This window comes from Pipra filicauda, unplaced genomic scaffold (assembly GCF_003945595.2).
Source record: "Pipra filicauda isolate LSUMZ 115617 unplaced genomic scaffold, ASM394559v2 scaffold194_size2289513_pilon, whole genome shotgun sequence".
Lineage (NCBI taxonomy): Eukaryota > Metazoa > Chordata > Aves > Passeriformes > Pipridae > Pipra > Pipra filicauda.
In genome coordinates this window covers 662,260-688,006 of record NW_024104303.1, presented here as the reverse complement: position 1 = coordinate 688,006, position 25,747 = coordinate 662,260, and the positions used below count along the sequence as shown (strand labels likewise).

At 37.4% G+C, this 25,747-nt stretch overlaps 2 protein-coding genes across 3 annotated transcripts in view; both read left to right on the top strand.

Moving 5' to 3' along the window:
- Window positions 1-9,849, top strand: part of IFT74 (intraflagellar transport 74) — a 36,214-nt gene extending 26,365 nt beyond the window's left edge. For both annotated transcript variants that reach the window (XM_027715020.2, XM_027715012.2), the window contains 5 exons: window positions 225-351; window positions 4,007-4,170; window positions 4,735-4,860; window positions 7,248-7,308; window positions 9,117-9,849. In XM_027715020.2, the coding sequence (XP_027570821.1) occupies window positions 225-351; window positions 4,007-4,170; window positions 4,735-4,860; window positions 7,248-7,308; window positions 9,117-9,232 (594 nt within the window). In that variant the 3' untranslated portion in view covers window positions 9,233-9,849. The remainder of the gene's footprint in view (window positions 1-224; window positions 352-4,006; window positions 4,171-4,734; window positions 4,861-7,247; window positions 7,309-9,116) is intronic.
- A 7,634-nt stretch (window positions 9,850-17,483) lies between these two features.
- Window positions 17,484-25,747, top strand: part of TEK (TEK receptor tyrosine kinase) — a 37,213-nt gene continuing 28,949 nt past the window's right edge. The window contains exon 1 of the mRNA XM_027715130.2: window positions 17,484-17,786. Coding sequence (XP_027570931.1) covers window positions 17,735-17,786 — 52 coding nt within the window. The 5' untranslated portion in view covers window positions 17,484-17,734. The remainder of the gene's footprint in view (window positions 17,787-25,747) is intronic.

The window sequence follows — 25,747 nt, the reverse complement described above, 5'->3', positions numbered from 1 at the left end:
GTTTCATCTGTGCTGGCCTGAGAGGACATCTTTTATCAAAAGTTGGCAGAATGAAAGTCATTCACATTTAAATCACTTCAGAATATTTCCAATATTTTAAGTCTTTGTAGTATGAAAGCTAAATAACAGACAATGTTCTAGCAGAAGAGTTTTTACTTGTCCAGTTACCATTTGTTTTTTCAAAAATAGAACATATTCTCATTATTTTTATTGGTAACACACAGAATCTGAATCATATGAAACAAATTTCATCTGTTACAAATCAAGAGCTGAAGATTATGCAGGAAGACCTCACTTTCAAATCAAATGAAATGCAGAAGTCACAGAGCACTGCTAAGAATCTGGTTACAGGTGAGATCAGCAATGAATTTTTAAATTAATTTCTTAAAAGCATTAAGATTACCCACAATGGTACACTAATAACATGTGGAAGATCTGAAAATATTAAAATACAGTGGCAATTGAGAAACTGAAACTCTTTTGAGTAACAAGTTATTTATATTCCTCAGGAGTATTTAATTTACTATTACCACTAAATGATCATCTTCCTTGCACAGATATAAGATAAACAAATGTATTTTAATACAGAGGTATGAAGTTTTTGTAGCTGAAGTTTGATTTTTACTAATACTCACCTCAAAATAACTATCTTCCATGATTTTTAAATGGTGTTTAAAAAATTGGAGTCTTCCACAGTTATCTAACCGTGTATTATTTGTAAATGTAGTTCTTAGTATCACTTACTTGGGGTTTGTGCTTTTACAAAGGATATGTACTATGGACGAATAACTGACAACAGCAGTGAATAGCTCTCAAATTTTGAGGATTTGATTCTGCAAAGTGAACATTCGTTTTGACTTCATTTTCTAAATATTCTAAATACCAAAAATTAAATGTAAGCATCTGCAGGATCCTGTCTGTAATTTCAAAAAGCAGACAGTATTTTTCTTTCATTCCCATAACAAGTGTCTATTTAGTTCTTTATTTGCACTGTTTATAGTAGGATTGTTCTCAAAGTTCTAAGTCTTTGCCAATATCATTATTGGTTCAGCAAACCTTTCCTTGTTTATTTGGCTGAAAGGAAGGGGCAAGAATTAAGAACCATAAATCATTTTGTTAGAAGACTATTACATGTTGTACTTTGTAGTAATTTTCAAAATAGGTGCCCCTCTTGTGACTTCAAATTAGTTGTAAGCAAATATGAAGTTGTTATGCACAAAATGTTACAGAATTTGATTGTTCTGTTTCGCGTTTGAACGTTTAGTGTTCACTTGTCTGCAAGTACTCATTTTGCAGTTCTAGTGTAGTTTAAAATGCTGGGCCACACATTAAAAGTTCAAATATGGCTTTTTGTTCTTTCATGTAAGCATAAATTCTGACTACTTTACAGTATATGGACGTTTTGAAAGCACCTAGTGCTACAGAGGCATTATTGAAAGACATATTTCTTTCTCTGCAAGGGGAGAGAAGGAAGTTACAGTGCATAATTTTCAGCAGATCATTTAAATTATTCATAAGTAAATGTCTGACAGCAAGGAGTCACAGATACTGTAATAAACAACTTAAGATTCTTTCAGAAATGCACTGAATTTTCAGTTTGCACAGTTGAAGTTCTTCCTAACACTTTAATTAATCTCCAGAATTCTTTTGTTGTGATTAAAATGTGGATATCCATATTTTCTTGTCATAACAAAAATATAGAATGTCCACCAGCAGAACCCTTAAAAAAATTAAAAAGAGAAGGAAACCATGAGGAGTAAACAAAAGTGCTGATGGCATAGTTTCCCAAAAATATTTCCCTGGGTCACTGTAGTTTGTTCTTAGAATTTGCTACTATGTACACACTGCATGCTAGACACTGCAACTTCATGGCCTATCAGAAGGAACTGGGCTGCATCCTCTTCCTGTCTCTTCCTCTAGAGGAGTTCTGAGGTTTTTTCATTGAGGCTGCTGCTGGATAAGGATAAAATTCACCCCTTCCAGTTTCTTCCCTTTTCTCCAGAAAGTGTGAATGGATAGGAATACCCATTACTGTCTCATCATAGTTTCTATCAGTATATAGATAGAACAGTGTAAGAACACTTTGTGCCTTTTTGGCACTTATGTTCTTACTACTCTTTACATGTAAAATAAAATTGCAACCAGTCAACTATTTTATTATTTTAAAATAAAATATAGATATTAAACTACTATATAAAAAGTGCAAATGCTGTGATTAGGCCTAAATAAATCCTTAAGAACATCTAAAGTTGTTTTCTGCTATTTCTCTCCAATCTGAATTTATTTTATAATTCTGGTTTTTACTGGTTTTGGTCTTAAAACCCTCATTTATTGAGGTCCTTAAGCATTTGTCTGTCTTTAAACCTCAGTGCTGTAGGAACAAGAGAAGTAAAGCTGTGGTCTGTTCACTTGTGGTTTACAGTCTGTCACTGACCACTATTGGGAACTTTGCATTGAAACTATGGGCAGTTACAAAATATTGTAGGCACAGAGAAGGTGTTTCCTTAAGTGCTTTACAGTGGAAGGCAGACACTGAAGTGCAGGCATGGAATGCAGTCCAAAACTTTTACTTTTAAACCCTTCTTTGTCTTGTATGGAAATTTTTTGTATTTATATACATGCTCTTTGCACATATAGGACCCTTTCAATCTTACCATATGGATGAGCATTCTTCAGGATAATTTTGAATGGTGCACAAAAATTTTGACTTGTCTTTTTTTTAATTTTGAGATTCCTAAACAAATCACCAAAACATTGTAATAAACAAAAAATATTGATTAAAGGAAATCCTTCACTTTAAAAAATAAGCATATGGCATAAATTCACAAGCAGAGAGCTGAATACCAAAATCTTGCTATGACAGTGACATTTTCCCAAATAAATCCACTGAGGAAACCATACCCACAGTTTTTGGAAAGGTGAAGTCTCCCTCTGTCACATAGGCACATCTGTTCCCTTCTGCCGTAAAGATTTATACTGCTCTGTTTAAGTTGGGGGGTAAATTTTCTACCTTTTTCCAGCTGATCAGCACAAATCTGACTGTGAGCAAAATACCAGTCTATGCCGAGAAAAGTTTCTTTGTGTGGTCTCATCCCTCCCAATAGCCCATGTTACCTGATATTTTAGATTGTAGGAAAAAGACCTGCAACATTTGTATCATTCTTCTGAGTTAGACACAGATCTGAAACATAAGAAGGTTTAACCCTGTGTTTAATGTTCAGGAACATGAATAAAATACAATCACAAAACCAAAACAAGTCTAGCCACTAGTCCTTTCCCACTCAGGGAACTTACCTCCAAAACTATGTCGACATATATTTATTATTTTGTATCTTTTTATTGTTTCTTCTCTTATGCATCTCATGTCTGAACTGTTTCATTCTTTGCAGTTCTCTTCATATAAGAATCCATCCGTATTTCTAATTCCCTTATTACCTGTATCTCTGTTACTTATTTTTAATGGAGTGTCAGAAGTAAATTCTGTATGTTGTAGCACTTCTTATTCTGTGGGTATATGGAAGTGTTTTTCTGTACAGAGTGAATGTTTAAAGAAAATTTGGCTATTTGTTCTCAAAAAACTAGGTCTTACCCACATACAAACAGCATGAATAAAACAACACCTTGCTAAAAAAAACTAATGAAATTATTTATTTAAGTTTTCTGCATTATTGCAACTTTTTGTAAGTTTATCACCACTGCTTTAAGACTTGAAATTGTCTGGTGCTATAAACTTTAACAATGTGATACAAAAAACTTCACATTTTCATTACTCTTCACTTATGGAATATAATACAATTATTGTAATGTATGAGTATGACTTGTGGGATGGTTGTGAAGATCACATTTTTTTCTTTCCTTCACATAAACAGTCCCATTAATATAAAAATCAGAAAGATACACAGGAGCTGCTTATATTGCTTAAATATAGTATAAAGCTTTACGTACTGGGCTATGTATTATGAAACAAAAATACTGTTAATTAGAAATTGTGTATCTGGTGATCTAGAGAGTCAAAAACTGCAGATGGACCTACAGAAGATGGAACTATTGGAAGGCAAGATGATTGGTGAATTGGCTTCTCTTAAAGACAAAATTGAACAGACAAAAGCAGAGTTGGAGATCTACAATAATTTGCCAGCTCTGAAAGCATCAGGAGAAGAGAAGGAAAAGGTAACAAAAGGAATAAACCAGAATTTGTGTGCTTTTGAGCAACCAGTGGGGGGTAATATGTGATTGAGTGTACTTCCTCATAGCTGATAGCTGCAAATGAATCCAAATGCTTCTCTGCTTATATACATGACTTACTAAATAGGTCCATGTAGCAGGCTATGAGCTGGATGCCTTGTGATAACTTCCTTCCACAAAATCTCCTCATTTTATTTTAATGATTCAGCTAAACTCTTCTGATGTAATTTATGACTACCCAAACTTTGAATTTAACAATCTAACACAGAACACAAACAAAAAAGAATTTCCTACAAATTCTTAATGTCAGCATTCCCACTTGTGTTCATAGAATATGGTCTAAGCCTAGAACTTGGTCATAATCATTGAGTATCATTTTTAGGATAAAGCATGCATTGCTAGAGAAAAGCCTATGAGTTCTCTGTTCATGTGGTCTTGTTCTGAAAGGAAAAAAAAGTAGCACTTTGAAAGTTGAATTGAAGTAATTTGCCTGAAGCTAACAGCAAATGAACTCATTAATCAGTTTGTGTTGGGTTTTTTTCTAACTAGAGACTCCAGGATGACAAAGAAAAATTAACAAAGCGCAGCCATTCTTTCAAGAAGATAATGGAACACTTGAATACAGAGTATGAGACACTAAAAAAAGAACTGCAAGAAAATGAGACACATTCTCAGGTATAGCTCAGATTACATATTATCCCCTTCAGTTGTTTCTTTCTCAGTTTTGGTTTTCTCATACACATGAAGCATTGTATGGATGGAATCTGTTTATTCCTTCTCAGTGAGTTTTCTTAGTCATGTGTTTTAAGTGTGCAGCCGTATTTTCAGTTTTCAAACAAAGCTTAATATTATACCAATAAATTGCTTGTAAACTTTAGATTACTAAACTCAGAGATCGTTCTGAGCTTAAAATTATGTGACTTCTATGTTTAAGTGTTTGTATTAATCTTGCTCAGAACCCTCCGCCTTCTGCCCTTCCTTTGCTTGAGTAGTTTTGGGGACAAACTTAGAAGAAAGTACAGGGGAAAAAACAGTCACTACTAATCAGCTAAGATCCGTTTTGCTTTTGAAGTTATGGTGGTAAGTTTTCTCTTGCAACCTGTGCTATTAATTTCATTTTCCTTTTTCTAATTCTTCTGCTCCTTGGAGACCACTGAAGTTCTGGGGTTTGTTCAGACTTAAACTTTGGTATATGAATATATGTACATTTACATTTAAAAAGTGAATCAGGAAAGAAGGTGTTTGTAACCTCTTGAGCAACTTTGATTCTTCCATTATAAACACCCATTTATTGCTGTCATTTTGGCAACAGAACTTTACTGGCATAGAGGTTCGAATGCTCAGAAGGAAAATGGATAACCTTAAAATAAGGTGGAAATGGAAATTGATTATTTTCTGTGTATTTCACTGGTTTTTATTGCTTGAGGTTGTTGAGATGTTTGCCGTTTAGAACTGTTATTTTTTTATAATTCAGTTAAAAGCTGAAGGTCATATTGGTACATGTTTAAGTTGACTTTCTTCTGGAGTGAACTTCATGGAGCAGATGAGAAGGTGTAGCTCTGACTGAGGTATATGTATACATGTGTAGAACAGGATTATTGTAATCACTCTAGGGTGATGATATAAATCCACAAAGCTACATGCCAAAGTCTGCAAGACTTCGGGTACTGTATATTTTTTATGCCAAGATCAGATTCTTATTCCTAGAGCTTAGGGAAATCAGAAATGAATAAGCCGTTAGGGTACTTGCATGATGAGGGTTAAAATTTTATATAAAATAATAGTTATACATAATTTCTTCAATTCATTAAGCTGTGGCAGTTCTATTTCAGTGTCTGCAAAGAGGACTTTTTATGTCATAAGTGTAAATGTCATGAAAGTGAATAAAGTATATCTTATAACAGCCAATTGGTTGTTTCATCAAGCATTGTGAAGTACAAATACTGTTCACGTATCTTGAGGGCTTGGGCAATTTTGCAAGCAGTCAACTGGCCTCCAAGGAGTTACTATAAAAATACACTGAACGTTTCCTTTTATGTATATCAGACATAAAGTATTTCAAATCTAGGCTCCCTTACTGGCTATATCATGTGTAACAACACAAAGGAGGCAGTAAAAATTTTAATTGGTCAGAAATATCTGATCTTGGAAATAAATTATTGTCGTGTGCTGTGAACTAGTACACTAGATAATTGATTCTTCTCTGTTAAGATTTGAGTAATAGAGCAACTATTTTCATATCTTCTAGCTTAAGAATAAGCTTTTACGTAAAATACTGCAGTGTTTTCCTAATTTATAGGAAAATTTTTGATTTCCACTGAAAGCTTAGTCTCAGAATGATTTTCAGTTTTTACATTTAAAAATAACATCTTCATATCTTGAAATGCAGAACCTTTAACAGTAGCATCAGGAAAAACAAGTATAAAATTGTATTGTAAGGAAGCAGCCATCGATATAATGTCCACATTAGTTTCCTGTTGATGCTGAAAGTATTGAAGAAGTGCCAACACTTAACCCACACTCCTACAATCTTCTTGCTGCAGCTCTGTTCTTATCACAGCTTCTGGCATCAGACAGGAAACCTAACTATGGAAGTAAGGAAGTTTCTTCTGTGTAGCTTAAAGTCCAAGACAGTGTCAGGAAATATTGTATCTTTGGTGATTTTAGATCCTACTGATTCTAAGAAGAGATAATTTAAGTGATAAGAAACATTATGAGAATTAGTATCTCCCTGCAGTGTTCATTTTTTTACTTATGACTTGTCTACATACTTCCTTATATGATGTCTTGAATTCTCATCTGATTTTTTCATCTGTCACTGCAGTTGCATGCAGTGCTTTTGTACTGATGGATTATGAAGTCCTAAATTATATGCAGGTTAATTTTTGGCAGCTTTAAAAACATTTTGACATTGTTTCTCATTTTGGAGTTTTTTATGTGAAATAACTTTGATCTTATCGGGTGATAGTGTACAAGGTACTGATACAACATTTTTGGGAGTTTGCATAAAGTGTGTGTGTAGTAATTACCATTTTAATTTTTGACTCTTTTTGTGTTTTCAGCTTACAAATTTGGAGAGGAAGTGGCAGCACCATGAGCAAAATAACTTTATGATGAAGGAATGTATCCTTTTCTGTAAGAAATAGAGTCAAATTCGTGCACTGTATTAATTGAGGAAGAAGTCTGTTTCCTCCAGCAGAATAAGACAGGACAGAATGGGGAGCAGGAGACAGGGGAGGAGGGGAAAGGCAATCCTTTGCAAATGTCTGGTTAGCTGATAGGTATTATATATAGCAAAACCTGCATGTGTTGTCTGAAACAATTTTACAGGGTCCTAAAGCATAAGCTTTGCTTTGCAGTCTGGAGTTATTCCTTCTGGCTCAGTTTTGCCATTAAGTTTCATACAAAGTTCATCTTCGTATCTGTCCAGTCTTATCTGAAATTAATCTCCAAGTGTATTATTGTTTGAAAATCTGTAGAGCATGGTGACTTTGCATGGTGTTTTGCAGTTTAACCCCCTGAAAATACCAATAATGGAAAAGTAAACAATAAATTGTATACATTTAATGTTTTTCTTATGAAATAAAAGGGGAGTTGCCTACTAGAGGAAAAAAACAGGTGAACGTGTTAAGATACGACAAGGAGATGCTTGAGCTGCAAAATGGGCGTGACTGGAGGAACTGCACTGTAGCTTTCTCATTATGTGATTCAAATTAAAGGGTTATATTTCACTAATCATATAAGACCTTACAAAACATGAGCAAAATCATTATTTGCTTATTTGCAAATGACTTCCATAAGATAGTTTTCTAAATAAGTGAAAGCACTGATGTTTATGTTACTTAGAATTGATGGTTCTTCTCATCTTGTACTATTTTTTTATTCTCCATAGTTATGGTAGAGATCTGAGTAGGACCAAGCTGAAGTTTTATTTTGGGACAGTGAATTCACTGCAATAAACTTACTTCTTTAAAATTATTTGGTAACAAAAAATCTGAAATTTCTAAGATGCACAAAATCAGTGTTACATGATTACAGTACAAATGTAATTGGTAAAGATAACATCAAAACTAGACTGTACCATCCAGTGTATTATGTTGGACAGTGGACATTGCTATATGTCTCAGAAAATAGCACAGGAATATATTTCAGGCAATTACGTGATAGCCTAGCCATCAGAGAAATAATGGTGATGATGATAATAATAAATAGTAACATATAATATGTAGCAATACATATAGTGTTGTCTTTTTCATATACCAAATAACCCATTTCTCATATCTGATAAGTGCTCTAATTCTTAGAAAATACATCTGAAAAAAGTCTTGGACAATGTAATCTAATTGGAGGTACCTCCTCTATGAAGGAGGCTCTACAGGAATGTTTCTTAAGGCAGTACTGTTAAATAAAATCTTTCCTACAAAAAAACCTCTAAAAAAACCAAGAGAAAAAGTTCATCAGGATATTAAAGCATCTGCTAACTTGCTATGCAATATTGCCTTTCCAAGTACAGACCCTTATACAGAGTACTGTGTCTGCTTGGGCTACTGGAAAGAGAGGGGCTGCTTTCCTGGACTGGGACTTTTGTAGCCAGGCTGAATGGCTGTAAATAGCTGAGTGCTTTGAAATGGTTTTACTTGCAATGTAACAATGGGCAGAGTCTTTCACAAGGGACCTATTGCCTGTATATATGAAAACAAAACTGACTGAGGCATGTAATCTTATATTTTTTTCCTACAGTGCTTGGCATGAGATGGCAGCTAGCCTTAGTAAATTAGTGTAAATCTTTTAGACCCAAGTGGAGTTTTTTCCATTATTTGCAACACTTGTGGGTTTTCACAGAAGCAAATGTCCTGTATTGTGTTCCCTTGTGATCTCTAATTGTGCTCATATTTATACTGGCAGTTTGTTTCCTTAATTCTTTTAATCAGTCATAGCAACAAAAAGCCAGGAGAGTGACTACCAGCCAATAATGAAGAACGTGAGAAAGCTGGTCAGAGAATACAACAAGGCTCTCATAGAAGCTTTACAGAACACCAAGAACTGAACCCAGGCATTTCCTTCCTGCCCCAATGGATCAACAATTAGAGATGTGCACAGCCGGCATGGAAAGCTGGACTACTGAGCTCATTCACTCACCACTACGGTGACAGATATTCTTAAAAGTATTTTTCAAGGTTTTTAGAAGTTACAGGTTTTAATAGCATCCCTCCTTTTGCACTGTTTAAAATTTTTAGAAATAAACTTCTGAATTTTAGAAACTTGTATAAACAAAAAGGAAATACTGCCCAAAGAGTTACTGAAGCCCATTGCTAAATTGCATCTCAAATGTGAAATTTCAGTCTGCTTTACACGTTTAATTTCTAACTGTAACATCATCATACCATCTCTATTTAGATAGCAATTTATATCAAGTAAGGAAAACATCTAAGGATGACAAGCATCTTTTAAAGTCAGAATTGCTTTGTAGTGTAAAAATCTTACAATAAAAGTAAATGCCAGCAAATTTTCATTTCCTAATGAACTTCCTTATTTTTTAAAATGTAATTATAAAGAGAGAACTATGATAAAAAAGTAGTGAACTGTAGCTAATACTGATTTTGTGGAGCATTTTACTGCTGTAATGTTCACCAGTAAAGGAAATAAAAGGGAAAATAACTTGTATTTTCTGCAAGGATTTTTTTCCTCCTTTTTCAAGCTGCAGTGCCATATGCAACCTCTGACAAATATACACAGAAAGAGTTTCAACACAGAGCAAAACCAGGACTGATACAGAAAATAACAATGTGGTTTATGATACAGAAATTTCAGAAAACAAAATTTCCATTTATATCTTTCCCTCACATTCTACATGTCTGTATTTCTAAACTGCCTACTGGTAATTTCCTTTACCTAGTATGTTGTAAGCTAGTCCTGGTCAAAGAGAAAAGAGCACAGTCGACTACAGATAGGAATCTTAGCTAGACAGGAACAAAAAAAAATGTACTAAAAAGCAGTGGGATCTGGATTTATAGTTGTTCTGCTCTCTTAGAAAAAGTTTTCTGGAAAAGAGGTAGACTATGCACTTCACTTCATACAACTGGATTTCTGAAATAATTATCCAGTGTGCCGAGTCCATTAAAATAGTTCTGTATTTTTGTCACTAAATTTCTCCAAATCTGTGATTGGCATTTTGAGTATAAAGAAATACGTAAAATAAAAAGATTGAAGATTCTTGCAGAGAGCACTGTGTTTGCAAATTCAGCACTGTAGATGCTGTTGCTCTATATATTTATGTCTGTATAACATCTAGAGATAATGGAACAGGATTTCTATAAACCAAGGACTGTTATCTAGGGGAAATTCCCACTAATGTCTCTTCCTTCCTGTCAGAGTTTCAGCTATTCCAGAGAGAGCCCATTATTTGCTGAGATAAAGTTGAAGTCTAATATTCTCACCAATCCAACCATCAGCCAGAGAGATCGCCTCCTGAATTCCACTTGTGCTAGAATAACATATTGTAATGAACAATGGAAAAAAGCTGCAGACTGAGTAAACAGACTGCTTTGAATTTGCTTTCACTCAGGGCAGAGGAAGGTTTTATTCCTTGGTAGTGAATCTGTATGACGGCATGGTAAAGTTTACAGGGTTTAGTTCTGTTCCACAGGAGATGCCTGACATAAAAACCTTTTCTCCAGCATGCTGTTCTTTTCTGTATTCTATTGAAGGATCTTCAGATTACCCGTTTCCATTTGAGAATCTCATCACTCATTTCTTTTTATAACAGTTCATCCTTACAGTCCTAAATCGTGGACATAGTACCCATGGCTGAAAAGAGCTGTATGGATTCTAAGCTGTGAACTACGCAGCAAGTGTTTCTCTCTCTCTGGGAGATTAATAACTCATTCCCCATAGTAAACTGAGTAAATTGTACCCATGTCACCCAGACTAAAGTCTCAGTGAAAATAACCTTTTCTTTAACTCTTTTTTTTTCTTGTTTTTAAATACAATTTAAGTAGTACCAGACACACAATGTTTTTTCACCAAAGGTCATGTGTGTACATCAAGACACTAACTCAGTAACACGGGTCTCCCTACCCAGGCAGTCTTTCATCCATTTTATACTGTGACTTCAGACTGGGAGAACGTTAATTAACTGGCAGCATCTGTGGGGTGGAGACGTTTAATACCTTTTCTGCTCACATCTCTCACCAGGGCTAAGTAGGGGTAAGGATCACCTCCCTCAGCCTGCCTGGCAATGCTCTTGCTAACCCACCCCAGGATACTGCTGGCCTTTTTTGCTGTGTATCGTTGGCTCTTGGTCGGTGTGGTGTACACCTGGAAGGGCCCCAAGGCCCTTCTCAGCAAAACCTTTTCCAGCCACTCAGCCCACAGTGTGTATGCATGCCTGGATTGTTCCTCCACAGGGACGGGACTGTGCATGTGTTTTGTGGAACTTCATGACATTCCTGGCTGCCCATTTCTTCACCTGTTTAGGTCCCTCTGAACAGCAGGGCACCCATCTGGCGCATGAGCCACTCCTCTCAGCTTTATGTCATCTGCAAACTCCCTGAGCATGCACCCATCATCCAGGTCATTAGTGAAAAGGTTAAACAGTATCGGCCCCAGTATCTGTGCCTAGGGTATTCCACTACTGACTGGCCTCCAGCAGGACCAGGCCACTGATCACATAGTGAGCCCCAAGCCTGCCTACCTAACCTGAACTTTGTCAGCTTATCTGTGAGGATTTAATGGAGAACCGTAACAAGCGCCTTGCTAATGTTGAGGTAAACAACATCCACACCTCTCTTCTTGCTCATTGATTTAGTTACCTCAGCGTGGAAGTCTGTCAGCTTGATTAAGCATAATTTCTGCTTCATAAATCCGTGATCTTTGCTCCTGATCACCTTCCCTTCATTCATGTGTCTGGAAATGATATCCAGTGTAGGTTGCTCCATCCCTTTCTCAGGGATTAAGATCAAGCTCACAAGCCTGTTATTCCCTGTCTTGTTGGCATTCCTGCTTCATCTTGCCTTCATTACTTTTCATGGTGATCAAAAAAGCTTACTTTTCTTTCAAAATTAGTTTATTTTTTCATTTCTCTTAGTGAGCTTAGAAGACAACATACAACATTCCTGTGAGCAATTCTAGACAGGCAGAACACTGAAATTCTTTTTCAGTTCCTTCCACCTTAAGACAATTAATGGCTCTTGGTGCTGGTAGGTGCTGTTTCAGAATCAAAGGGACATATTTCCGAGGTGAAGTGGTTGTAAGCTCTTACACTTCTATTTTTCTGCTGCAAGTGTAAAACAAAAATACAGGGCATAATGCAGACCTTATGAGGAGGCACTAGCCTTAAGAATATCTTAGTTTGAAGAATAGTTATGAAGTAAGCATTTAATCTATTTCTCCTCAAAGTATCTGCTCTGAGTGAACTCCTTGGAAACATGGCTCATGGCAGTAAGTCATCTGGGTGGAGTGGATGTAGCAATTGCCTGGAGTGAAAACTCCTCGGATTGTGAAAGCAATCATAAAACTGGAGTTCACTTGAACATGTGCACAATGGTGAATACCAGCTGAACACCAAATAATACATATATATTGTATGTGATAACTCCAGCCAGACCAAGGCTGTGGAAATGCAGGTCAGTCACTCAGAAGGGGAACTGGATTATTCCCAAACAAAGTAATTGTCACCTTTTTCCTCTTCAGTAAGGAGGAAGGAAGCCTTTAAGCATTCATATGTACAGAGATGATCTGAATTCAAATTCCAGCTTCAATCAGTCATTTATTGGGATTGACAATTTCGGAGCAGAGGAAGAAATGTTCGTTGGCCTGACTTGCTCTCTATATACTTGCTAGTTCCTCCTTCAGGAAGGAGGAATATCTGGACAATATGCCAAATGTGTGAAATGGAGGAAACATCCCTCATTTAAACAAAATAGAGTCAGAAATGTAAAATTATCTGCTCTTGTTTCCTCTTGTAAACCTAATTCCTTGAAAGCTACATTCATTTAAAGTGACTGAGTTTGATTCACTGAGCACCGGTATCTTTGTATCAGGCCCAAGATTTCTGCTGTTCAGCAAAGGATGAGTAAGGTGCAAGACCTCTGTCTCCAACATACAACACAAGTTTGCCCACAAATACTGCTTCAAGTGGTGTGAGGGGGACTGAGCATGTCTGAAAATTAGGAAGAAAAAGAAAATAATGATTATAGTAGAATAATGATTATCAGTAGCATCAGTCACCTAAACAGTTACACAAGACAAAACTCCAAATGAAGCCTTCGGATTTTGAGATTTCTAAGATTTCTTCAAGATTTCCAGTCCCAAATTTGGAAGCAGAGAAAGGTAGACAGCAAATTTACCACTAAGCTGTACTTGTTGAATTCAGTTTAAGTTCAAAGTTAAATGATGCAGTCATCAAATAAAAATTACCATTAAATCATACTAACAGTGTGAGATTACTTCAGTAGAGGATAGTGGGTCCTGGAAACAGAGTATTAATAATGAATTTTTGTAACCTTAACGGTTGAAAACACTACCCCTGAGTGTTAATTAGCATGACCCATTTCCTGGTCCTTGGAAGCAATAGTTAGAACTTCAAACTCCACATTCATTAAGAGGCTTATGAAATGCCTCTTTATTTCTCCAAATCGCACAAGTACAAAATTTGCCTCCTTAATGCCCTTTTATTTTAGGCAGTCATATTTTTATTGCTGTGCATCATTTGGGGTGATTCAATGTTAATATCCTAAAGATATTTGGATTTACAATTGTTGCCATTAAGCATAAATACTCATTTGTCCTTCAAAATATATTGTAAAAAATTAGGTAGAAAAGTAGTAGTAGAACAAAGAAACAATTTTTTTGTCCTGCTGACAACAGGCAGGCCACACTAAAATCAATACAAAGCCTTTTACAAAAAAAGTCAACTGACTCACAAAGTGAAAGTTTTCAGAGCATAGACATTAGACAGTCAGCCTGATGTCCTTCATAATGACTTTACTGATACAGAGACCCTAAAGTACTCCTGTTTTGTTTTACCAGATGAACTTTCCCCTTGATAGAAACCTGACGATCCTGTCAGATCCTGTGCTTAAATCCATTGCAATAAATTCCCTTTCATTTCACTGTCAAGGAAGACAGGAAGGCAGCAGCTGACTGGCCTCAGTGGCATAGGTTGTGTTGCAGAGGAGAACAGGACCTGTTCAAGAAAAGAAGCTTAAACTCCACCATTTGTGAGCCTCTGTTTCACATTAGCTGATTGTGGTGAGTAATAATTCCTGAAGTTCCTTCACTGCCTCCTACGAACACATACTAACATCATGTCAAGGCCAAAGCAATGGCTTGGTTCCAAAAAACATAATACAACCAGACACTGCAAGAGGATATGTGACTTCTGCTAACACATCTACCTGATTAAAGAAGTGCAGAGTGGCATTGTTTCTTTTTCCTCCTCACATATTTCCATGCAGTACAGCATGGATGAATGGATTGTCCTTGAGACAAGTGAGCTGCTTATCTAAAGAGGAAAGCCTGGTGTCAGGAGTTCAGGGCACTTGACATATCATAAAATTAGCCTTCAGCAAACAGAGTTATGAAAAACCACGTTTAATGCTAGGGCTATATTTCCATGTTGAAAGACAATTTGTTTCCCTGCTGCAACTAATTTAAAAACTGATGCATGCCCTTGTGATGGGTGTTAAGTTAGATGTGAATTTTGGTATGTTTAAATCAGCAGTTAACCCCCACAAAAACTGATGTTCCTGATGATTTCTTTAGAAATCATCTTTCAGAGTCTTTCCAAGTACCTCTAGAAAGACAAGGGTGTGACCCATGGGGCCCAAATACAGCTACACACCCCCTCTTGTCTCCAAGCACGTGCCATGGGCATGCTCACTGGCCAGCCTGGTAGTCAACAGCCCCACATGGAACAAAAGTTAGAGTAATTCAGTACCATATTTTACTCCGTGTGCCATCCTCACTTTTAGCCCAGTTTCTTTTACTGTCAATCTGGTTTTGCCAAAGGCTATTTGCAGTTCTTCAGCTCATTAATAGCTCACTAATCAGAGGGGTGATCAGCTTTTAGTTCACAGGATGGAAAATTGATATGACCTACTTTAGGAAAGGCTTACATTCTAATCACATGAAATATAACGATGAAAGTATGGAAGGTAGGGCTGTGAGACACTTAATTTTGAGAGAGAATAAACCAGAAACCTGAAATAGTTTACATTCTACAGTCTAGCAGAAGATTATCTTGTGATAAATTTTGACATCAGTGGGAGCAATAATCAAACTGTGGCACTTAAAAGACTTCCAAAGAGAAAGAGATCTAAGTTTAAACACATATTACACATAAACAAGTACTTCAATGTTTGCTGAATTATAGATGCTATTCTTTATTTCTTCAAAAATGAAATTTTGTAATGAAGCACAAAAAAAAAATACATGAAATGGCTGATGCTGATACCCCAAGCAAATTAGGACTTAAGTATATATTTCCTCTCCTCTGGCCTCAGAAGATCTTTGGAACCTTCATGTATTTTTGGAGTGTTGCATATTTACGCTGTCCACTCTATCCTTGAGATAAACAGCTACCTTGTTGTCATGGCAGATGAAATGATCAGTAGGCACAAGCTGGTTCTTCAAAAAAGAGTGAACAGCTGACCTGGCCCATTATGCAAACTGCAAAATCAGTATCAGCAGCAGCCTGTATGCATTGCTTTGCATTTAGATGCATTTCAAATGGAGACATGATACATTTCTCCTCATTGACCTCTTTACACCCAGGGAAGTGAGATTTAAATGAAAAGTTTAAAAACACCCCTAATCCTACAATAGCAATCTGGAGAACCACAGCCTTGACTGATGTTGTTTAACACTTTCTTCCCTTACCCTCTCCTGCTCTCCATCCCTCAGCAAATTGAAAGACATTTAAAAAAATGCAAGGATAGGCTAACTTAAATTAAATGAACAACAAAACAGAGTTATCCATTAGATAGAAAACATGATAATACTTAGTATCTGGTAATGCACTAAGTATTCTGATATTAGAGGGACCATACCAGCAGGCTTATAAAGGTTAAGTTGCAATTGGAGCATGAGTAATCACTGCAGCTTCATGTCTAAGAGTAGAGGAGGAGTAGGTGTTCTCCAAAATCTAAGATGGACAAAATACATATGTGTATTTTAGTCTGAAATCAGACCAGAGAAATATCTTATATTCTGCCTCCTTTAAGCATCAAAACGAGTTTAATTAGTGTTTGGACCTCACACTGTGTTTTTGCAAACAGAGGGTATTTTCAGTGTAAGTTCCTGCTTGGTTTGGCTTTTGGTTACATTGAGAATGGGGTGGCACACATAAGGAATGCATAAGGAAGAACTCTGGGTTACTGCCTTGACATCTCCTGTGGTAGATGTGTGACACCATTCTGTCCACATGGCAAAAGATCTTGGGTGTAAAGGACTTCCTTTGTGAAATCCACACTACAATCAAAGGCTAAAAATATATTAAATCAAAGTAGGATCAAACCATACCCCATTTCCAAGGTTATGCTGAACATTCCCTTTTCTATACTTCCATGTAAGTAATTCTGTGTGTTAGCATCTTGGCAGAACTACTTGGCTTTCAAATGCTATATTGTCACGGATCATGGTTAGTCAAGGGCTAAATAAGGTTACTCTTTATTTCCAATTCTGATTATATATCTGAGTGCTGCCTTTCCATTTATTTAATTTTTTGTGTGTTTTTCTTTGTATTTTTTCCTTATGTTTTGTTTTAGCTTCTGAGACCTCCCTAAGTGATGTGGGCATTTTAATCCCACTGTAGTAATAATCGCTCTGTGTGTGATTTATTATTGCAACAAGTTTTCAGTCTGTTTCCAATTGTCAAATGTAAAGGAAAATTTTTTCCAGTAAAACACATGAACTAACAGAGCAGTTTGCTGGATTGGATGGCTTTGGTCTATACTGGATTCAGCTGGCTGTTTTGTTACTGTTTACTTCATATTTTCCTTATTGTGTGCAGAAATGCATTGCAGCCAGCAGCTTACACACGGATTAAATAAATAGGGGAAAAGATGATAGCATCCTGAGAAGTTAGCAGACTTTGAGAAGGGGATAATAACACTTTACACCTACTGGACCTAGGTGGGGGACCTTTTTCTCTCACTCTCCCGCCTACTGGAGGATTCCATCATTGTTCCTATTCTGCTGACTGTGACCAACAGCAGTCCCCCGCTTCTCCAGCAGCTCCAGATAATTGTTTTGATGTATTGCTGGATGGATGGGATTTGCACTGCCTTGCAGTCCTGCTGATACAAAAATGCCTTTAAGATCCTGCCTTTCCCATCCTAATCTACAAAGGAAACAGGAAAAAGGAACTTAAACTCCCTGTACTCAGACGGCAATGAGACTGTTCCAGCCTGCGCCAGTGCTCTGATTTCTTGCCTGTGACTTGTAAACAGTGTACCATGCAGCACAGGAGGAACTGGTGAAGGTCTATCCCAAGAAAAGGATACTCCATGAGCGACTGCAAGAACTGGATGGATATATTTTGGAAAGCATGGACCCTCTAGCACACCTAGTTCTCTACGGATTCAGCCTGTTGATTTCAGGTAAGCCTTGGCTTTAACAGCTGTAGTGGATCTGTCATGTCTTTTTTGTTTCTTACACAGTGTGCCGGTGAAACGCATGACTCTCTATCCTTTAGCACTTCACTGATTTAAGTGCTCATGCTTGTTTCAGTGAGTCCACTTCTCTCTGTGCAGAGCCTTCACTGTGAGTGAGGGCAGGACTGTGGCCAAGCTATTGGGGATGATTTAGCTACATGTAGAATACAGTGCTATGCTTTTAACTGTTGAAATCATTTGTTGACACATACTCATGTTGCAACAAGGTTTCTTTTCTGTCTAAAGGTATTAACTTTTTCATACAGTTCATAACTTTGAAATCATTGGTGTCTTTCCCTAAGAAATCTGTTCTAAATACAGATTAAATGTCACCTTTTTCTGTGACTGACTTTATGAACTAGCTGTGCTATTGATGTGTCTAGGTATTCCGGTATCTGATTTTAGATAAGATTCCACAACTGGAATTTAGATGAAAGTCAGTGGATGAAAGAGGAAAAAAATGCACATTATACAAGATCAATTAAAAACACTTCAAACACAATTAAACAGTGATTCAATATTATCAGCAAACATCATGAGTTCAGCAAGTCAGAAGTCAGTCATAAAAGATATCTGCAGAAACACGAAGATTATACTAATGCAAATTTAGTTTACAGTATTTGTAGCATTCATGTTAGAGATACTTTGCTGAACCTATCACATGCAGAGTCCTGAGGAAGGCTGCACTCTTGCCATCAAACTTGTAGCTTCTCAGCATTAGAGTATTGCTTTTACAATCCTCATTTTGATTTTCTAGACAGTTTCCTCTGTAACGATCTTTCTGTAAAAAAGCAAAACACAACTCATGGCAACCTTAGACTCTTAACACACTCCTAACCATTTAATTGAGATATGCATAGGTTGTTCCATTCCATCTCACAGTAAAAATATAATGTGCTGTAAAACTTCAAATTGAGCTGCAATGAAAACAAGAAAGTACCAAGAAAAGGCAGAATTCCTCATTGCCATGGAACTTGCTTTTCATTTGCTTTACACTTCCCAGACCTTGATTAGCAGCATGTTAACAGCTGTTAACAGTAAAAGTATGAGTCTGATATGTTACTTTTGTCATCTATAAAAGGCTAGGGATTAATGCAGACAAAAAAAAAGTGTAATCTGTTGAGATCATGTTTGGAAATATTCTTATCTAGCAATTGCTGTAATAGGCTGCATATTTTTTTACCAATCCCTCTTTTGTGGCTTCAGTTCCTTGATTGTTTAACTGCGTATCGATTCAACCTATTTAGCCCTCTGATCACTTCCAGTTCTACACTTCTATCACTTAGGAGATATCTGGTGCTGTAAGCATTATGGATGGAGAGGAAAGGAAAGTCCAGTTACTCCAACTTTTTTTCCTTGTCTCTCCTGTTTCTCTGCGTGGTGACACGTACCTAATTGACACAGGAAGCAAACATCGTTCTTTAAATCACAGGTACAGGAGAAACAAAAGCCATCTGCAGGGATTAGCTGCAAAAACGTGGAGAGCACAGACAGCTCAGCACTGAAGAGAGTTGCCAGTCACTGCATTTTCCACAAGGGCTGACCATAGAGGTGTGTGCTGTAGTCACACCCATCTCAATAGATCTGTCAGCTTTCCCGCTTTTGTTTGAGAATGATATCATGTTTCCTGGGGCGAGCAGTGGAAGACAATGCAAGCCCGTTTTCCTCTAGATACTGCAGGCGGAGTTCAGGAAAGCAGGAATGACATTCCCTGAGCAGGGGAGGCTTTACACTCAGCACAGACAGTGAACTGGCTTAACCTTATCCCTGATGACTGTGGGCTTCTCTGGGTGTGTTGCTGGGTAGGCACAAAATCCACTCCACCCTTTTCCAAGGTGAAAAGCACTGCCTTGGCTCTCATTACGAGAAATGGCCTTTGATTTAGTACCTTTCATTTTTAATAGCAGTACTCCATTCACAGCTAGAGCTAATGATCCAATTTGGAAGGTGGTGTTCAAAATATTCACAAATGCTCACTTTTGCACTGTATATGCTATAGCCAATGTTCAATTAAACTGACAAGGGGTTAAATTTAATCCTGTTGGGTTTCTTCAAACTAGACTTAGTATCGCCACATATTTTTTTCTTTTGGTTGATTATACTCCAGTCAGCTTTTTGGAGTAGCAAAATGATCCTGCATCTCTCCTGAAGTATGGGTTCAAACACCAAGGTCATGGCTAAGTTAAATTCTGACCAAAGAAGAGCTGCAGACTCACTTATTCCCCTGGAAGCAAGAAAGGAGTGTAACAACTTACTTGTCTTTCACCTCAGACATGCCTTTGACACCCTCAGATCATCTGGAAATCTGTTTGGAGCTTCTCACAGTGAGCTCTCAGAAATGTTCATGTGTGAGCCTTATTTTAGCAAGATGACCACCAGCAGTAAAGAATTTGTGAAAACTGGCAATAATTACCATCAGTTTCAAGAACTAATTCTGGCAGAAGACAAATATATCGCCAAACGTCTCTGTTCTCCAAGACAGACAGAATCTTCTGTGCTATAGCTTTGCCCTACCAATAGTCTTAGATCCAGTTGGATTTTTTAATTTTTTTCTTCTGATTTAGCATTGGAACCATGTATGGTAAAAGACTTAAAAGATTATATTAGCCTTTTAAGAAAAGGTAACAGTAGAGTAAGTCAGTGCAGTGGCATTCAGTGGTAGCTCTTTATCACCCTGTTGTTGGTTGTATTTTCTTTGGGATCAGTAGGTGTTGTGAAAAAAATCCCAAATTTTTACCAATATTATGCGACTCATTTTCACATGTAGAAAATTGAAAAGCTTTTAATAGACATTACCAGACATACAAGCACCTTTATAATGCTGTAGGCTTTTAAAAATGACAAGTCAAAATTTTCAGTTGGACTGGAAAATTGTAACAATTCTGTTTCAAAACTTTTTTTCCTCTTGTGAAGCTTGACCAAAAGAAAACCTGTATTAACCTCTAGCTAATGCATGCCTGTGACAGTGAACATGAATATCATTCTTCCCATAATAAAGGGATTAGGCCTGTGTGGGCATCTTCAAATAGGCTGTTGTCAGATCAAAATGGCACCTGAACTTCAAACAGTCTGTCCTACAGCTGCAGGACTGGGGTTTTGAGCTTCCCACAGCCAAAGCAATGGAGGCAAACTGCCTTTGACCTTTTAATCTCAGGTATTTCATAAGTATGACTAGGACGTTTTAATATCTGGTATTCATAACATGACTAGACATTACACTGATGCACAACCTTTCTGACACCTAAATTATCAAACTACAAGAGAAATTTAAACCTAATTTCATTCTTTGTTCCTGAAGTGTATTTGATCTGTGAGATCCAGCAATTGCCTCTGCCTGCCATACTGAGCCTGGTTCAGACCTAGTGAGAGGTAGAGTTGCTCTCAGAAAGCTGCTGTTCCCAAAGGTCATTTCAACAGCTGGGAATAGTCAGGAGTTAAAAGGCATTACATCAGACCCAGAGGAATCAAATCTGAAAGGGTGAAATGAAATCACACTACTTTCATAACTGTTAACATGTGCAATTGTTTTAGATAAAATTTTCATCTCTCTCTGTCTCTCTCTATATATACACATATATTGGTTTGGTATTTGGTCATAATTAAGATGGTTGGATGAATTAATTTTTTTGCTGAACGTTCGTTTTAAGGGAAAAATGAAGTTGTAGTGTTTTGCAGAGATTGTCTGATACCCACAAGATTTTTATCTGGAAGGCTTTAGTGTACAGAAGGGAGCATAAAAGTCAGAGAGACTGATTGCCACTGAGCAGCTGGCTTTAGGGCAGGGGACAGAGATACTGTTAGGCCTTCATGTGCTCACAATGAGAATTACCTAGGCTGGAACCCTGATCTAGATTTAATATCCGAGATACTTAGTTTAAGATCACAGAGACTTGAGCCTGCTTGGTCTAGACTCATCTCTTAAACACACAAAACCCCTGTTCAGCTTTCTGTGGAAGACCAAGAAGTTATTGTGCTATGAAGGGTGTTGGGTAGGCATAGGAGAAGTGAACAAAAAATGAATGCACCTACTACTTGTGTCAGACGCAAGACCTATTTGAAAAATCTTGAAAATCTTACAGAAACTGCAATGAAGAACTGTCCTCCAAAGACAGTCTCTACCGTGTGCCAGTAGATAATATTTAGGGTGCTGTTTCACTGAAGTTTCAGCGGAGATATAGAGCAAAGAACCACCATGTCTGAACTAGAGACTTTCCTACGAAGAGTTTAAAATGCTGATTGTTTTTTAGGATGCAGTTTTGATAACTGTTCTCCAACTGTTAAACAAGGGTCATATAATAAAGAATAAAAAAAATCTATTAAAATTCTTTTTGTAATTCATCACTAGGAAATTATAAACCCTTTGGGGTATAAAGATATTAGGTATTTACTAAGTTCTGAAAGGATTTTCAAAAGACAGATTCAGAAATAGCATTTCTGTATCCAGAAATGTAAACTTCTTTCTTCAAGGCTGGTATTTTTTTTGCCTGGTATTTATTTACTTTTTGCACTGCCAGCCTGTCTAATGAAGTGTCTTGGTTAATTTCTCCTTCAGAGAGCAACAAGTCTCCCTTGACAGTGCAGTTCAAACTGCACTTTTGATCGTGCTGATGATTTTCCCTTGTGTTATTTCCTGGCTATGCATCAAAGACCTGCCACTGGTCAGGGACTTTAGACTCCTTAGTCACAAAGTGTGCTCAGCACCAGAAACCTCTGCCACCGCTTCACTCAGAAAAATCAGTAAGTGGCAAAGGAAGGGTACACTGCTGTAAAGGCAGAAGTGCATCAGAGTATGTCCTTCCAGAAGTCAACACTCACACACACTTCCAGACAGCTAACCTTGTGCATGTTGTACGTACTGATATATCCTATGAAGACTAATGGTTTACCTGTGTTATTTTGCTTACTCCAGCTTGGCACATGCCCACATACAACAGTACACATCTGTAGTATAAATAGTAGCTTCATAAGGCAACTTACAAGGACCAGCCTTGCTATGGACATATGTATTTTGGTGTGCAAATACTTTCTAGATGATAGTACCCGTATTTGGCTGGCTTCAAATCCAACCAGATGCACCTGAACTACAGACTCATTCTACTCAAGCTTTTCCACATTCCTCATTCTTTTTCAGCATTACCTACCATATTGTAGGCTGGTTGTTCAACAAGCCTTAGGTTGTTTTACACTTTACTTGCTTGTGGTCAACCAAGTCTAAGCACAAATCATGAGGAAGTATCTTTCTACATATTGGTTATTTGGTTATTATGCACACACATTTAGACACCCTCCCTAGGAAACCCCCAGCCAAGCTGCAGCAGTGTTTCTTTTCTAGCTTTTTCATCTTAAAAGATTGCTTTGATTGGTTATGAAACAACTGACATGTAGAGAGAACAACAAGGCAGTTGCATTTCCTTCAGCTGCTCCAGGTGTACAGAAAGGTGGATAAGCAGATTCCCAGATAGGCAGCCCTAGTGGCTTTGACAAACTATTTTATTTTTCACACTTGTGCTCCGGTCTTCCAACTGCTACCAAGTGGAAAACTGATTTTCTGTCACTAATTTTTCATCTTTTAATAGTTTCACAATACCTTCCCTCCACAATAGTGCTCTATTTCTAAAGGCAAGAGGTCTTCCTATTTGAACTGTGAACCATCCCACAGCTGCTCGGTAGCATCATGTAAGATACAAACAGTGAGATTCTTTATATGGACAAAAAAATAGTTTTATTGGAAATACTGAGAGGTAGGCTATTTAGCAAGTTAGGTTTGTTCTAAATGAAAACCTTTTTATTTCAAGCAGAGGGAGTGTTTGGTGTTGTTTAAGAAACTTGAAGGGAAAGGGGTCAATGTCTTTACAATTTGGGACATATGTTTTTACCGGTCTCTAAATGACTTTTAAATCTTACAGTGAGTGTCATGTGCAACTGACTGTTTCCCTTCCAGCATAACACCAAAACTAAGTGCAGATTCTATTTTTTCCCTGTTAGTATAGTATCTATATATTTTACATTCATATTCCCAGATACTTAAAAGCAGAAATAATTTGTGTTACAAGCAAAAAAAATTTGTGTTACCGTTAAAAAAAAAACCAAACAAACTACCAAAACATTACCTATTATATCACCTTTTATTTTCTTTGCTTCACTCATGAAAAATGGGATGGAATTTACTAGAATTTTCTGCCCTCTCCTTCTTTCTTAAGTATTTAGTACATTAAAAGTATCAGTCTTTCCGCTTGCCTCTTACAACAGGTCTTCTTTTTCCTCTGATACACGCCTAATGCCAAGCGAAAGACTTCCATCTTAGATTCACTTCAAGCAATTAATAATAAAGTGTGCAAGTTTCGAGCTGGCTTCCCGCCAAGCCCCCGAAACTCGACAACAAGGACCTGCTTCCCAGAGAGGGAAGAGAAAAGAAACGACTCAAGCAGCCAAAGCTATAGCAAAAATATATATATATATATATCTATATTTTACATATGAGACAGATACACACAACGAGAATACCACACACCACAAGCCCAGAAATCCCAAACAGCTCCCCAAAAAGGGAAGAGGGGAAGGGAGAAGGGAGAAGGTCTCCAGGAAGGCCTAGAGTGAAACCATCACATAAAGCTCTACAAATATAAGGAAAATAAATACATAATTAGATGTGTAATGTCTAAACAATTTCTTTGTTTCCACTTCTACTTGATACTAACACCTAAAACTTTTACTCAGAACTTTGCATTCTCAAGACACCTTGCAAATACGACCTATGTCCATCTTATGTGGTTTTTGAAGGGCAGTGGAGTATGGTTATCTTGTGATGGAGCTAACCACTCTGGCTGCTTGCTATGGTAGAAAACTGTTAAGCATTCCAGTGTTGAACATTTTTCCAAATAACAGGCAACTTTGCAAAGCCATCACATTATGCAGAAAACACCTAGAACATTTCCATGTTTTCATGGGGACAAGACAAGGGTTAACAGTGTAAATCTGGAAGTATATGGGCAGGGAGTCTCTGAGATGAAAGAACAAATCATAACACTTTTCTCGTAAGAGTTGCTGTGGGTACTCATCTCTGGCATAAAACTATGTCAGCTCAAAATTGCCCCATTTTCTCACAAACTCTAGTGTCTAGCACCAATTCGGATACAGAGAAGCAATATTTTAATCTTTATCAGAAACTTTCTTGCTCTTTGAGTAAAATTGTGTCTTGACATGGCCTTGACAAAAAGCCCTCTCTAGCTATCTTGTACCCCCTTTAGGAACTGGAAGGCTGCTACAAGATCTCCCTGGAGTCTTCTCCAGGGTGAACAGTACGAACCAGCTCAGCCTTTCCTCACGGGAGAAGTGCTCCAGCCCTCCATCGTCTTGGTGGTCCCACTCTGGACATGCTTCTACAGGTCCATGTCCATTTCATGCTGGCGACCCCAGAGCTGGATGCAGCACTCCAGGTGAAGTCTCACAAAAGCTGAGGGGCAGAATCATCACCCTTGACCTGCTGGCTATGCTTCTTTTGATGCAGTCCAGGGTAGGATTGGCTTTCTGAGCTGTGAGTGCAGAAATTTGTACTAGAGAAGTTATGAAAGATACAGCTGAGTATCTCACAGCAAGAGAGAGAGGACAATCTTGTAACTAAGAATGGGCTAAGAGGGACTTGTTTCCCTCCATTTATTTTGCTGTCTGGGCTATAGTGCTGTTATTTAAACTTACTGTTATAGAGAATGCCATTTTCTCCGTGCTGGAAAAGCTCAAAGCACTGCACCACTATGAGTGAGTGTCATAAATACAGGGCAATGAGTCTTCCTTGCATGGTATCTCCCATTTACAGCTTGGGCCTTTTGCAAGTGCTTTCTCTTCTCAAAATCTACTTGCACACACAGCAAATTGACTTCCTGATAAGGTCAGTTCTTCAAGGACCAGGG